Source organism: Trachurus japonicus, chromosome 4, assembly GCF_045865225.1.
Source record: "Trachurus japonicus isolate A0001 chromosome 4, Traja_1.0".
NCBI classification, from domain to species: domain Eukaryota; kingdom Metazoa; phylum Chordata; class Actinopteri; order Carangiformes; family Carangidae; genus Trachurus; species Trachurus japonicus.
In genome coordinates, this window is record NC_140910.1 from 31,005,060 (window position 1) to 31,019,640 (window position 14,581).

A 14,581-nucleotide genomic window follows, 5' to 3' on the forward strand; every position below is an offset into this window, starting at 1 on the left:
TGGCATGTGGCTGGGCCAATCACAGGCAAGTAACTGAAACCTAAGCTGCATTCATAAAAATTGAAAAAAAAACAACTGGCCACGGTGGGCGGAGTTACCTTGTGTGTGACATCACAGAAAGGAGGAAGTGCTATCTGCTCGTCTTAAAGAGAATGTTCCTACAAATGGGCGGTGTGTGTTTCTCCCTTTATGACCAGTTTGATGCATGGGGCAGTATATATGTGGCTCAGAGACCTCCCCAAGCACGAAAAAATAACCAAAATCACATTTTTCATGCCATGGGGCCTTTAAATCTAAATTTTTGTTTGGTAGCGGGAACTGAGGCACTCAGAGTAGGAAGGTGATTTTAAAAAGCCTTTATTGCAGCATGGCCAAACAAATTAAAACCAAGCCAACGCGTTGCGGCCACAGGCCTTCATCAGGGCTGGCCTGTGGCCGCAACGCGTTGGCTTGGCCAGTATTTGGATCCTCACACTGAAGAGCACCAGAGGTAGAGACAAGAGACAAAGACAATACCCATGCAGCACTCCATGCAAGTTTTTTGACTAAATTTTTGTTTGTTTGTTCTTTATATTATATGTTAATCTATAATGTGTTTGTGGAATTGACCAACAGAACCAGAGGAACTTGAGGAACCGGAGGAACCAGAGCTCAGGATTGTGCTTGTTTGTCAGGAAACACCATCTTAAGGAAGAAGGTTTTTCAGTTTAAAACATTGTCTTCCTTACTGACATCACAGTGTCAGAAGGAAACGTCTAAGTTTGATGGTCAGACACTGACGGTTGTTGATACTCCAGGTCTGTGTGACACTGGTAGACCTCAAGAGGAGCTGAAGAAAGACTTTGTGACATCCATCTCATTGGCTGCTCCAGGTCCTCATGTGTTCCTGGTCGTGATCCAGCCGAACAGATTCACAGAAGACGAACGACAGGCAGTGAAAATCATCCAGAATGTGTTTGGAAAAGCAGCAGAAGGTTTCATCTGCAGGCGGATGGAGGCGGATGGAGTCTCCATAGAAGAGTTCATTGGTCGAAACGAGACCCTGAGAGACTTTCTCAGGCAGTGCCATGGAGGACACCACGTCTTCAACAGAGATAATGCTCCGTCTCAGGTCCGTGAGCTGCTGGAGAAGATCAATGCAATGGTTCAGAAAAATGGACGGAGCTACTACACCAATGAAATGTTCCAAAAAGCTGAGAGAGCCATGGAGGAAGAGACAGGAGGATGTCTTCAGAGAAAGGCTGAAGAAGACGGCTGGTTTCCATGGAGACTGTGTGCTGTGTGTCTCCAAGGAGCTGTAGCAGGAGCTGCAGTGGGACTTACAGGGTTGGCTGTAGCTCAGGTGGTCAAACAGAAGGCATGTGCCCTACAGTGATATTTAATATTAACGGACAATTCCAGGCGAATTCAACTCGGGGGTGTATTTTCCTATCATTTTAGGTCTAAAAGAAGGAATCTGAAGATTTTCAATTTAATCGCTCCTGTTTTGCGGTAGTTGCGTCTGTCCCCACATCGCCACGGCAGCAATGAATGGGAGTGGATGTAAGTTCTGCTGTTTAGGCTGTTTAGAGCCCTCAAAGCCGCATTTTTTTCCCACAGACAGCGTCAGATGGTTACTCAAACATGCACCGAGAAGTTTATTTACTTCAAGCAAGCCGACATGTTTGTAAAACTAGATGTAATTCAAAGTCTTCTGGAGTCTCGCGCGAGACCCAGTTGCCGTGCGGTGTGTTTTCAGGTGCAGTGGGAAAGCTCCCGTTTGTGTCATAAACACAGGAATATCAACTCTTTACTTGCTTCAAGTAAAAAAAACCTTCTCCGCGCATGTTTTTTAAATTTTTTTTATTAACCTTTAATTTTAATGATTTTTTTTTTAAATTTTTAATAGTGCCATATAGTGTAAAGACATACAGTTACTACAGACAAACTACAAGGGTGCAACGTGGGTGACTAACAAATAACAATATCATACCAACAAGACTTCAAATAGGCAAACAGAAAAGAGACAAGAACAAAACAAGACATATATACAGGGTTCAAAATTAGCGGTCGCCAGTCGCCAGTGGCGACTAACTTTGATGCTTTGGCGAGTAAAGGAAGCCGGCTGACTGGCCACTCTGGCGAGTGAAAAAAATCCAACTACTTCGTTGTTGTTACTGTTCCTCCCGACCCGGCTGTGACGCTTGGGTTGTGAGCCGTGTCGTGCAGATCTTAAAGCTCACAACACACACAACATGCCGTATAGCAATGATTTGTGACCGATTACAACGCTCGCGGCGCAGGTGTGTATTCCTCTCTCTTCAGTCTGGTGTTTGGCTGCACTTTCAATAAGAAAAGTTCCATATGAGCGCGATCAGCAGAGACAGAGCACAATGGATGTGGCATTGATCAGATATCGCAGCGCACATGTTTATTTAACGGCAAAAAAAAATTTAAAAAATTGGAGCAATGTTTTTTTTGCCGCAAAAAAAAAAAAAAAAATTGGAGCAATGTTTTTTTTTGCCGTTAAATAAACATGTCCGTAGTGTTTTGTGAGCAGTGTGGACAGATGATTGTGTCTATGAAGCCCATTTTAAACATACGTTCCCCTGTGTAATGTATTCTGTGAATAATTTTATAAGCTGGATGTTTGTATTGGTGGACAATGAAAAGATGTTTTTACAGATTTGGGTCCAGAAGTCGGGATTGTGGGTGAGCTGTAAATCCTGTTCCCATTTATTTGATGGGAGGGATATTGTCTGGTCATATGTTGATAATAATTTGTAAATTTTGGAGAGTAGTTTTTTCCTTGTTGTAATTTCTATAATGCTTGATATTAATGGGGTGAGGTCAAGGGAAGGTGGGTTAATGTTGATTTTAACTTGAATAGCAGATTTGATTTGCATGAATTCCAGGAAATGGTTTTCCCCAATGCCAAAATTCTGGACCAAAAAAGAAAAAGTGGACCAAGTGTTGTTGTGGAGTAAGTGTTTGAGATGTGTTATGCCTTTACTGATCCATGATGAAAAGTGTAGTGGCTTTTTATTCATTAAAAAGTCAGGATTATTCCAGATCGGAGAGTGCTTGGTAGGTGAAATTGTGGTGCCAGAGATTTGACTTCCACCAGGCTGTCAGAGTTGTGGCTATGGTTGGAATTTTGAAGCAAAATTGAATTGAATTGAATTGTCCGTGTCAGTGGGGTGCATTCATTTATGAATATATTGTAATTGATGGGCTAAGAAATAATAGAGAAAATTTGGTGCTTCCAGGCCTCCCTGAGACTTGGATTTCTGTAGAGTAGCTAATTTGATTCTGGGTGTTTTATTTTTCCAGTAGTATTTTGAGATAGTAGAGTCTAGGGATTTGAACCAGGAGGATGGGGGCATAATGGAGATCATTGAGAATAGGTAATTTATCATGGGTAGTATAGTAATTTTGATTGTAGAAATTCTGCCTATGAGGGATATTGGTAGGTTCATCCAGCGATGTAAGCTGTGTTCTATTGTTTTGAGAAGTGGGTTAAAGTTGAGATTAACTAACTCTGACAGCCTGGCGGAGATGTTGATTCCTAAGTATGTGATAAAACCAGTGCTAATTGTGAGTGGAGGGGTTGAGACTGACTGCCACATCCCAGTTATAGTTGTTTAGTGGGAGAATAATTGATTTGGACCAGTTGATACTATAGTCAGATATTTTGGAGAATGCATGAGATGAATGGTTTCGGGTAGTGATACTGAGGGATTATGTAGATATAGAAGTATGTAGTCTGCATATAAATTAATCTTATGGTGTACGTTTTTTGTTATAATTCCTGTGATATTTGCATTTTGACGAATTGCAGCTGCGAGTAGTTCAATGAATATAGCGAATAATGATGGTGAGAGTGGGCATCCTTGCCTAGTGCCCCTGTGCAAAGTGAAACATTGTGATCCCATTCCATTGGTGATGACTGTGGCCATTGGTGTAGTGTACAAAACCCTCACCCAGTGTATAAATGCTTCACCAAATCCAAATTTTTTAAGTGCAGAGAACAAAAAAACCCAGTTTACCCTATCGAAAGCTTTTTCTGCGTCTAGTGATACTATGGCCGTTGATGTGTTGATCTGAGATGTATAATGAATTAAATTAAATAATCCACGTAGGTTGTTACATGATTGTCTTGTTTTAATAAAGCCTGTTTGGTCTGAATGGATGATATGTGGTGTAACTGTTTCAATTCGTAATGGCAATGCTTTACTGATAATCTTTGTGGTAGCTTGATGGGTGAGTAGGGTCTTTATTAGGTTTTAATAATAGAGATATTGCAGCCGTGTTCATGTCAGTGGGAAATTTGGATTTTTCTTTGATGTCGATTGTTAATCTGTTGAAAATTGGGGAGAGAATGCTCCAGAAGTGTTTATAGAATTCAGCTGGGAATCCGTCTGGTCCTGGTGACTTATTATTCGGAAGGAGTTTAAGTGCAGTATGAAATTCTATTGTTGTAAACGGTCTGTCAAGAATATTTGCTTGGTCCTCAGTAAGTTGAGGTAGCTCAATGTTATTTAGAAATGTAGGAATGTCTTCCTGGCTTGGTTTATGTGGCGATATATAGTATAAAAATCTTGGAAAGTCTTATTTATTTCTTCCGGTGTTTGTACTATTCTCCCTTCCGAATTCACAATGGTTGAGATTGTCGTTTTTTCTCTGTTTTGTTTTATTTGGTTGGCGAGATATTTTCCAGATTTATTTTGTATTCGAAATTTTCATGCCTGAGTCTCAGTATAAGAAATTTAGTTTTCCTCGGCGCATGTTTGAGTAGCCACCTGACACTGTCTGTGGAAAAAAATGTACACTTGAAGCAAGTCAAGAGTTGATATTCCTGTGTTTATGACACAAACGGGAGCTCCGACTGCATCTGAATACACCAGCACTGCAACTTCGGGCTCGCGCGAGACTCCGGGAGACTTTGAATTAGATCTAGTTTTACAAACATGTCGGCTTGCTTGAAGTAAATAAACTTCTCGGTGCATGTTTGAGTAACCATCTGACGCTGTCTGTGGAAAAAAATTGCGGCTTTGAGGGCTGTAAACAGCCTAAACAGCGGAACTTACATCCACTCCCATTCATTGCTGCCGTGGCGATGCGGGGACAGACGCAGCTACCGCAAAACAGGAGCAATTAAACTGAAAATCTTCAGATTCCTTCTTTTAGACCTAAAATGATAGGAAAATACACCCCCGAGTTGAATTCGCCTGGAATTGTCCTTTAATTAGAAATCATATTAACGTTGCAAAGTTATCATGACAACTGTGTGTAACCTTGATCTTACCTGTTACACTCTGGACACACTGCACATGATTTACTTGAATGACTCATTTATCAAAAGGTTTCAAGTTTATTTTGTTGTGCTTTGGAAAAGCTGTTTTTTTTCTTAACTCTCTTTACACAATAAACAAATAATATTACAGAACTGTAGAAGGTTGTGACAATGCAGTTTATTGTTTATTTATTAGGATCCCCATTAGACATTGCTTCATTATACTGTATGAGCAATGGCAGGGAGTTCATGTACTGTAGTAAGTAAGTTGGGTTCCTGATCTGTGAAATTCATGGCTCCACGCAGCATCAGGAAAGACAAGCTGACACCAGAGTAGATTTACTGACACCTGCTGACCTGTTGCTGTAATAACACTTGATCAAACTACCCTCCAGAACATCAGGAAGTGTTTTCCTACAAACAATGAAGCCTGGTGTCTCTATCATATTTTCAGCTAGATCAGTTTTAAATGCTCATACTACACGTATATGGAGATAAGAAGGTATGATACATTTATCTGTCTTTTCTGTGTATATGCGTATGTGTTGTTGTTTTTCATTGTTCTATGGACCGCCTCTGTGTCCGAAATAAAGAATTGAATTGATACATGATGTCATCTCACCATTATTTCTTTTAAATTTGAGCAAAGTGGATTTGTTGTTCTTAACCCTAATAATTTAGCAATTTGCATCATCTCATGCATAATGCGTAATGTGCGTAATTTCCTCCTCACCTGACAACTTGCCTTAGAACTTTCATGACCGGGTAGGCAGCAGCAAAACACAAAGTTACAGACTAACTGAACATACAGGGGACACAACACAGAACACAAACATTAAAGTAGTTAGTGCAAACTACAAAATGCAAAGAAGAATAAGACTTAAGTACATGTGCAGACCCCCACAGACTGTCTTTCAGCCTTCCTACTGTTGTGTAAGGTTAATCTAAACAGTTATACAGTAGTATGGGCATGTTAATGCCTCAGCCAATCAGAGGACTTGTTGTTGGTGGTATGTGGGCAATACGGATGGGACAAAGAGTAGACACGGTCGCGCACATCCAGTTCAAAAGGTGCTGGCCTCAAAATTGTAGACAGGAAAGGCAAGAAATATATGTGTGCGGTCTCCTTTTCTTGCCTTTACAATACGGATGGGACGTCATTGTGTACTGCTCTCCAAGTCGGAAGTAAACAGCTGACTGCAAGTCGCTCTCTGGCTCGTTATTATGATATAGTAACGTAACACCTACAAGCAATTTGAAGTCCCCAAACAGAATCAGCTTTATTCCGTTGTGTCGGACCCTATTACTCTCATATAAAGTTTTCGTTGGACTACGAACCGGTACTCCCGGGTCTCCAGATGTACTTTGAGTTATTAAAAACTACTCCGGAGTATTCTTCATCAGCATGAGGGTGAGTCAATAATGACTGAATTTAATTTTTTTTGGTGAACTATTCTTTTAAGCTTGTTCTGATTGCGTTATCAACAATCAATACATTTCCTGCTCTGTGTAAACACCTGATCCTGAGCCAGGCTCAGGTATGAAAGCAGGATACCTGTGTACAGGTGAACTTGTATGAGGAAATTGTGTACCTGCTCTAAATGCCTCAGATGTTCCTGTTGGGTCTGTCTATCAACCGTTAACGAAAAAATGTTGTTTATCGGGAAGGAAAGGTCTGGAACGCAGTAGTGCACAGGCTTTAGTGCCAAGTGACAGTTTGGGTTTGTCATGGCTACATATGATATGAGCTTTTATTTATGTTCGTAGCCTGCACCCTTTGATATGGGCAGCCACATCAGATCTCAGTGGTGGATCAGAGCAGCAGATCAGAACCTGTGTCAGAACCAGCTGAGCTTCTCCACTGCCTGTCTGTTCCTGGTGGTGGTCCGGATGGGATCGTTCTCCACCACGGACCAGGAGGCCGTGGAGGCCGCCATAAAAGTCCTCGGACCTCGACGGTTTAAAACCTGTTACCTGCTCTTCACAGGTGGAGACTCCTTGAAGGACGTGTCTCTGCAGGACTTCCTGTCTGAGGCAGGAGACACTTCACTGCCTGGTGTGTTCAGGAGGTTCTCAGACCGGTATCATCTGTTCAATAATGAAGACAGAGGACAGGAGCAGGTCTGGGAGCTGCTGCGCAAGTCAGGTAACCTTTGACTTCCAGACCCGACTGTAACTTACTTAGTGGTTAATTTGTCCATGAGGAGGTCAATCAATCGAGTAGCACCTGTATACACACACACACACCCACTACACACAACAACACAACACCTCTGTCCATGGTGACACGAGCCCCTGAACCAGCTGAACAGGCACTGATGCACATACCACACCCACACAGCGATGGGACTTCAAAGTTTTCATTCACAAATTGGCACAAATTAAACGCTAAACTGATAGAGATGGTTAACTGACGACATGTTTGAGTCTCAGTGGTAAAAACAAAAAAACTTAAGTAAACATCTGTTGATATTTAGGGTAAAGTGCATTCTGGGATACTTCACTGTCCACATAAACACACAGGCTGGGTTCCAAAAGCAGATTGAGTTGCCCTCGCTCATTTGCCCTCAGGGGAATCCCCGCTGCCATCAAGGGCTGTTCCATTTCTCTGAAAAGTTGAAGTGAACTTGGTGAGATTGACCCTTTGAGGGCTCCTGCAGTCAGTTTACTTGAGCCAGTGTCCTGGGATCAGTCTGAGGTACATGGTGGTGTTGGATGCATCAATATGACATTGATATTTATATCATTAACTGCAGGTGTGTGAGTCACGTTTTAACATTTTAATCGGTTTGATTTTATGAAAATGAACAGGTTACAGAAATTCAAAGTGCCACGCTACTTTCAAATTAAAAGGAAACAACAGTAAAAAGTTCATAACAAGCGTTCACAATGAACCGGGTGAGATGATGACACTAAGTATGACAGTGAGCCACAGCCACTCAGATTTTAAAGCTTTTTAAGAAACCCCCACACCCCGCTCTGTTTGGTGTTCACGGGTCACTGAGGAGGGAAAAAACATGTTCAGGTTTGTGTGTTGACTTATCTGTGATCAGCAGAAACTCCACACGGTCTGTGAAGGTCCTCAGTCATCCAGGTCTTAGTTCTCTGAGAAAGCTGAAGCTTCATCAACTGAACCTGGATGTAGATTCTTAAAGGAATAGTTCACCCAAAAATGAAATTTCACTCATTATTTACTCACCCTCATGTCGACTGAGGGCTGGGAGAAGTTTCAGAGTCCTCCGTGGCTTCTCTGAGTTACAGGGGGTCTCGGCGTAGCAGTGCATGTCAATATAACGGTTGCAAATGGACACCAGCGGTCTTCGTCACAAAAAAACACACCAAAAAACATCCAAATACCTCCATGCTGCTTGTAATGAAGCCCCGAAATGCGAAATTGTCCCGAAAAAAATTAGGAATAAAAAACTGCTCCGGAGTATTCATCAGCATGAGGGTGAGTCAATAACGACTGAATTTAATTTTTTTGGTGAACTATTCTTTTAAGGCTGTTCGGCGCGTGCTCTGCTGCGACAGCATTCTCTGTCACACGTCCTGTCAGGGTCCTATCAGCATCCCGTTTGACTTTGTGTTTTGTACTGTCTATCGTCTATTTACTGTTACTGTTCAGTCCGTTATTGTTCAGTCACGCACCCAGGATGCTGATTCTATATAAGGCTTTCTGGATTACATGCATACTGCTACAGTATGGATCCTCAACAACAACTGCTCGGCAATACTACCAGAGGTCGGCGGGTACAAACAACTCACCTACAGCTGGGTAGAGCTTCTGCAACTACGCTCTTCCATCCTCCGCAACGCGAAACCGGCAGTCAATCTCCCTCCAGAAATCCGCCCAAGGAAAAGAGGCAGACAAGACGGTGTACGCACCAGGCTGAGGAAGCGTCCCTCAGAACCCCTCTTCCCGCCATTGTACTGGCAAATGTACGCTCCCTCCGGAATAAAATTGACCTACTGTATGCCAAATGCCAGGTGGAGCGGGCCCTCAGAGATGCATGCATCATCGCCCTGACGGAAACCTGGCTCGACAAGGATGTCCCGGATGGTCAGTCTTGACAACTTTTCCATCCTGCAGGCTGACAGGACCATCCAGTCCGGCAAGGACAGAGGAGGAGGCATCTGCATCATTGTCAACAAGTGGTGGTGCACTAACATCAAAGTCCACCGCACAGTCTGTATACCTGACGTGGAGATCCGTTCCACCTCCCGAGGGAATTCCCCACCATTGTGATCAGCGGTGTTTACATCCCACCAAGTGCCAACACCAGAGCAGCAGCTGAGCTGGTAGCCGAGGGTGCTAGCCACATGATGGCTAAATATCCTGATGCCCCGGTGTTCATTCTGGGTGACTTCAACAGCTGTAGACTCGGCTGTGTCATGCCATCTTTCCATCAGTACGTGGACATTCCCACAAGGAAAAACAACACGCTGGACTTATGTTATGGGAACATTTCTGATGCATTTATCACTCACGCACACCCACCACTCGGCTACTCTGATCATAATGTTGTTTTCCTGCTACCACACTACAAACCGGAACTGAAACGCGTCAAGCCACACGTCCACCGCGTCGCCCTCTGGTCAGAGGATGCCACTACACAACTACAGGGTTCACTTGGTTGCACAGACTGGGACATTTTTCAGGGTGATCTGGACCACAGGGTGTCAGTGATCACGGACTACATTAACTTCTGTATCTCATGCACCATCCCTATCAAAACTGTCAGGAGATATCCCAACTCTAAACCCTGGATCACCTACCACATTAAAAGCAGCTTGAGGGAAAAGCATAAGGCTTTTCAGCGTAAGGACTGGACTGCTGTCAACTCACTCAACAGACCAATAAAAATGGACATCATCAAGGCCAAGCACAAATACAAGGACAGGTTGGAGCAGGAATTCAGTACAATGAACACTAAACAAGTCTTCCATAAAGTAAAGATTCTCACCGGTCAATCACCCAGTCAGGCTCACTCCACAATCACAGATCCCACCATCTTTGCTGCCACTTTGAACTCTTTCTACACACGGTTTGACACCCAAAATCATTCTGCCACATGCGAGGAACTGCTCAATGCCCTCCCCCTGGACGTACCTGCACACTCTCCATTCACCACAGTGGAGGTACAGCAGCAGTTGAGTAGGTGCTGATGTGTTTAAATCTTAATTTGGGCCAGTTGAATAATTTCACATCATAAAATAAAATAAACTTTGAACTCGAAATAAAATGCTGGAGAAGATGGATCCGAAGTAGAGTTATCTTTTGTTCACTTTAACAGGAAAGTAAACAAAGTTCAACTCGAGTCACTTACAGTTGTAGTGAAACATCCTCTGATGCAAGCTAGGGCACATCTTCAGTGATGTATCCTGAGATCATTGGGTGTTTCGGGTCTCACGAACATCAGACACCCTCCCTCAGGCGACCCAGCTGAGGTTGATCAGGCCTCAGCTTCTGCCCTAGCAGCGCAAATCACTACCATCCAGTTGCACTAACCTCCATTATCATGAAATGTCTGGAAAAGCTAATCCTCCACATCATCCTACCAGTAGTCAGTGCACTGCTGGATCCACATCAGTTTGCCTACAGGGCCAGCAGGGGGACGGAGGATGCTGTAGCATGCCTCCTCCACCCCCTCCTTCAGCACCTAGAATCACCTGGCACCTTCGCATCCATTCTCTTCATAGACTTCAGCTCGGCTTTCAACACAATACAACGCCACCAGATGATCAAGAACCACCTCAACATCCCCCCACTCCTCATCCATTGGGTTCACAACTTCCTCACCAACAGACCACAAGCTGTAAGGATAGACAGTCACTTCATCAACCATCATTACCAACACCGGACCCTGTTTCTGCAACATGCTGTCCTTCACCAACATGAACAAACTGAACAAAATCACACACACCACATCTAAAATCACCAATTATCCCACACCCAACCTCACCGAGCTCAACCTCAGAGCAGTCATACGCCTAGCACGGACAATAACAAACGACCCCACTCACTCTCTTCACCTACACTTTACGCTGCTGCCGTCTGGTCACAGGTACAGGACTCTGAGATGGCGACGGGCTCGTTTTAACAAAAGCTTTGTCCCGTCTGCCATCTCTGCACTCAACAACCTCCCCCAATAGCCCTGCATGGACCCACTCCTCCTGAGTGTGTCACAAATGTCTGGTGTGTGTGTGTACATGTATATGTTGCTTAGTGTCTGGTGGCGTTATTGGTTTTACATGTTGCTCAGTGTTGGTTTCTGCTTTTGGTTATGTATTCATGTGGCTTAGTGTTGTATGTTGTTCAGTGAAGATGTATTTCCCTTATGGGACAATAAAGGCATTCTATTCTATTAAGCGTGTTCTGATTGTGTCATTAACAATCAATACATTTCCTGCTCTGTGTAAACACCTGATCCTGAGCCAGGCTCAGGTATGAAAGCAGGAAACCTGTGTACAGGTGGACTCAGTGTGAGGGCATTGTGTACCTGCTTTAAGTTTCTCAGATGTTCCTGTTGGGTCTGTCTTTCAACCAATAATGAACAATGTTGTTTATCAGGAAGGAAACATCTGGAATGCAGTAGTGCACAGGCTTTAGTGCCAAGTGTATTATTTGTGATTGGACAATCCAATCAGAGTCAAGTGTCAGTGCTGCAGTATCTGTATGACCTCTCAGCATTTAGCATCAGATGCTTGTCTCTCTCTGTTGTCTTCAGCAGGTCTCATGATCATCAGATATGGATCCAGATCCAGATCTCACAATCGTCCTTCTGGGAAACAGAGGAGTCGGTAAAAGTGCGACAGGAAACAGTATTTTGAGACCAACAGCGTTTGAGTCCAGACTGTCCCTCGGTCCTGTGACCACAGAGATCAGCGAGAAAAGTGGACAAGTGTGTGGGAAACAGATCTCAGTGGTGGACACTCCAGGAATCCTACGACCTGGATCAGAGCAGAAGATCAGAACAAAGTGTCAGAAGCAGCTGAGCTCTTCCACTCCCTGTATGTTCCTGGTGGTGGTCCGGATCGGACGGTTCACTGAGGAGGACGAGAAGGCCGTGAATTTGTCCATCAGCGTCGTTGGAGACATCGGACTGAAGAACAGCTTCCTGCTCTTCACAGGTAGAGACAAACTGAACGAGTCTCTGGACGACTACATCCTCCAGTCCAACAGAAGCTCCCTGAGAGACCTGGTCAAGAAGTTCGAGGACCGATGTCTCCTTTTCAACAACATGACAGAAGACAAGAAGCAGCTGGACCAACAGGTCCAACAGCTGCTGCAGCAGGGAGAGAAGCTTAGGAGCTGGGCGCTGCCAGGACCAAAGGGTACCACACACACACACAGTCTCAAATCATAATCAAATCAGATGCATCGAGTCATTCACATTCACACTTAATGTGACATCACAACCAGCTGTGATGATGTGGATCTATCTGTCTCTTTGATAATTGGAGGGAAGATGAGAAAAAAATGCAAATGACATAATAAAACTGATTATTATTTTCTTTAGGATTATTATAAAATATAATTTAAAATAAGATGTTGAATGAAATCGTCTTTGCCTTGCTCGTCTTTCCAATTTCCTGCCAGTCAAAACATCATTTATGATGTCATAAACTGGTAGGTGTTGTCTGTCTTCACTCAGATCAATAATGATAATGTTGGCAATCAGGCCCGGCCCTAACCAATCTGGCGCCCTAGGCAAGATTTTAGGTGGGGCCCCCCCTTGCATCGCCAGTGTAGTATACTCACAAGAAACCGAATACCTTTGTCTTTGACCTTTTTTTTTTTACTTAAAGAAAGCAAATTCACAATCAGAATAGTTAACAAGTCCGCTTGATGCTGCTGCATCACTGCTGGGTTGTTCTGCTGAGGTGGAGGCAGCAGCGGTAGATGTGGTAGATGGCCCAGGTGTGGGATTTAGAAACTTCAACAGCGCATCTGAAGAGAGGAGTATGTGACACCATTGAGTATTACAGTCTAATAATAAAAACATATGATTCCAAGAATAAAATGAAATAAACATAACCAGGAGCAGCTGAGCTCCTCCACTGCCTGTCTGTTCCTGGTGGTGGTCCAGGTCGGACGGTTCTCCACCACGGACCAGGAGTCCGTGGAGGCCGCCATCAAAGTCCTCGGACCTCGATGGTTTGAAACCTGTTACCTGCTCTTCACAGGTGGAGACTCCTTGAAGGTCGTGTCTCTGCAGGACTTCGTGTCTGAGGGAGAATACACTTTCCTGTCTGGTATGCTCAGGAGGTTCTCAGATCGGTCTCATCTGTTCAAAAATGAAGACAGAGGACAGGAGCAGGTCCTGGATCTACTGCGCAAGTCAGGTAACCTTCAGACCCTACTGTAACTTTCTCTAACTGAAGTGGTAGAGATGATGATGATAACTGTAGCTACACTGGTCCAACAAAAAGGCCACGATTTGTATTGATGTCTAGATTTTCAGCTTTATTTCTCCTTCTCCACCGATATTGTTACAAAATCGTAGAACACCGTGAGAACTATAAGTAAAAGGATAAGAGTCCATATGATTCCATTGAAGCTAATGCTAACACAATATAAATAAATAAACACATGAAGAGGATATGTATACTCAAGCATGTTGTAAACGACCAAGAAATGAAATAGAGATAAAGCAAAAGCACAATTACTGTTTGCGCCTCTGTTAGCTCTGACCATGTACCATGACTGCTTCCTGCTTCCATGTCTGTGGTCCCGCTTCTGACCCACAATCCCACAGTTCACCCTCAAAACAGACCGGGGTCATGTGGCAACAGGGGAGAGGAGAGGAGAGGATAGGATGTGTCCCCCAGCAGTCTAAGACTATAGTAGCATAGCTATAAAACGGTTCAGAGCTAAATCCTACAGGAAGTCAGTGCAAAGAAGCTAAAGTGGGAGAGATGTGCTCTCTCTTCCTAACTCCTGTCAAAACCCTGGACCAGCTGGAGACTCTTTAGAGAGTTTTTTAGACATCCTGACAGGAGAGAGTTGCAGTAGTCCAGCCTAGAAGTGATAAATGCATGCACCAGTTTTTCAGCATCACTCTGGGATAGGATATTCCTAATCTTAGTGATACTGCGCAGGATGGAAGAAGGCGGTCCTAGTCACATGTTTTATGTGGGAGCTGAAGGAAAGGTCCTGGTCAAAAATGACTCCAAGGTTCCTTGCAGTTGTACTCGGGGTCAGGGTGATGCCATCTAGAGTAGCAATCTGATTAGAGAACGTGTCCCTGAGGTGTTTAGGTCCAAACACAAAGACCTCAGTTTTATCCAAATTCAGTAGCAAGA

At 43.7% G+C, this 14,581-nt stretch overlaps 2 protein-coding genes across 2 annotated transcripts in view; both read left to right on the top strand.

Annotated features, from left to right (window-relative positions):
• Nucleotides 1-367: 367 nt before the first annotated feature.
• LOC146989195 (GTPase IMAP family member 4-like) lies at nt 368-1,375 on the top strand. The gene is made up of 2 exons (XM_085775347.1): nt 368-457; nt 740-1,375. The coding sequence occupies exons 1-2, from the start codon at nt 368-370 to the stop codon at nt 1,373-1,375; spliced, it is 726 nt and encodes a 241-aa protein (XP_085631473.1).
• Nucleotides 1,376-12,010: 10,635 nt separating this feature from the next.
• LOC146989196 (GTPase IMAP family member 8-like) overlaps nt 12,011-14,581 on the top strand; it is a 37,347-nt gene continuing 34,776 nt past the window's right edge. The window contains exon 1 of the mRNA XM_085775348.1: nt 12,011-12,610. Within this exon, the coding sequence (XP_085631474.1) occupies nt 12,025-12,610 (586 nt within the window). The 5' untranslated portion in view covers nt 12,011-12,024. The remainder of the gene's footprint in view (nt 12,611-14,581) is intronic.

Excerpts from the sequence above, each read along its gene's own strand:
- LOC146989195 (XM_085775347.1), top strand. The coding sequence starts at position 368 with ATGGCCAAACAAATTAAAACCAAGCCAACGCGTTGCGGCCACAGGCCT. Across the intron at positions 458-739 it reads GCAACGCGTTGGCTTGGCCA|TGTCAGAAGGAAACGTCTAA; the intron begins GTATTTGGATCC and ends CTGACATCACAG.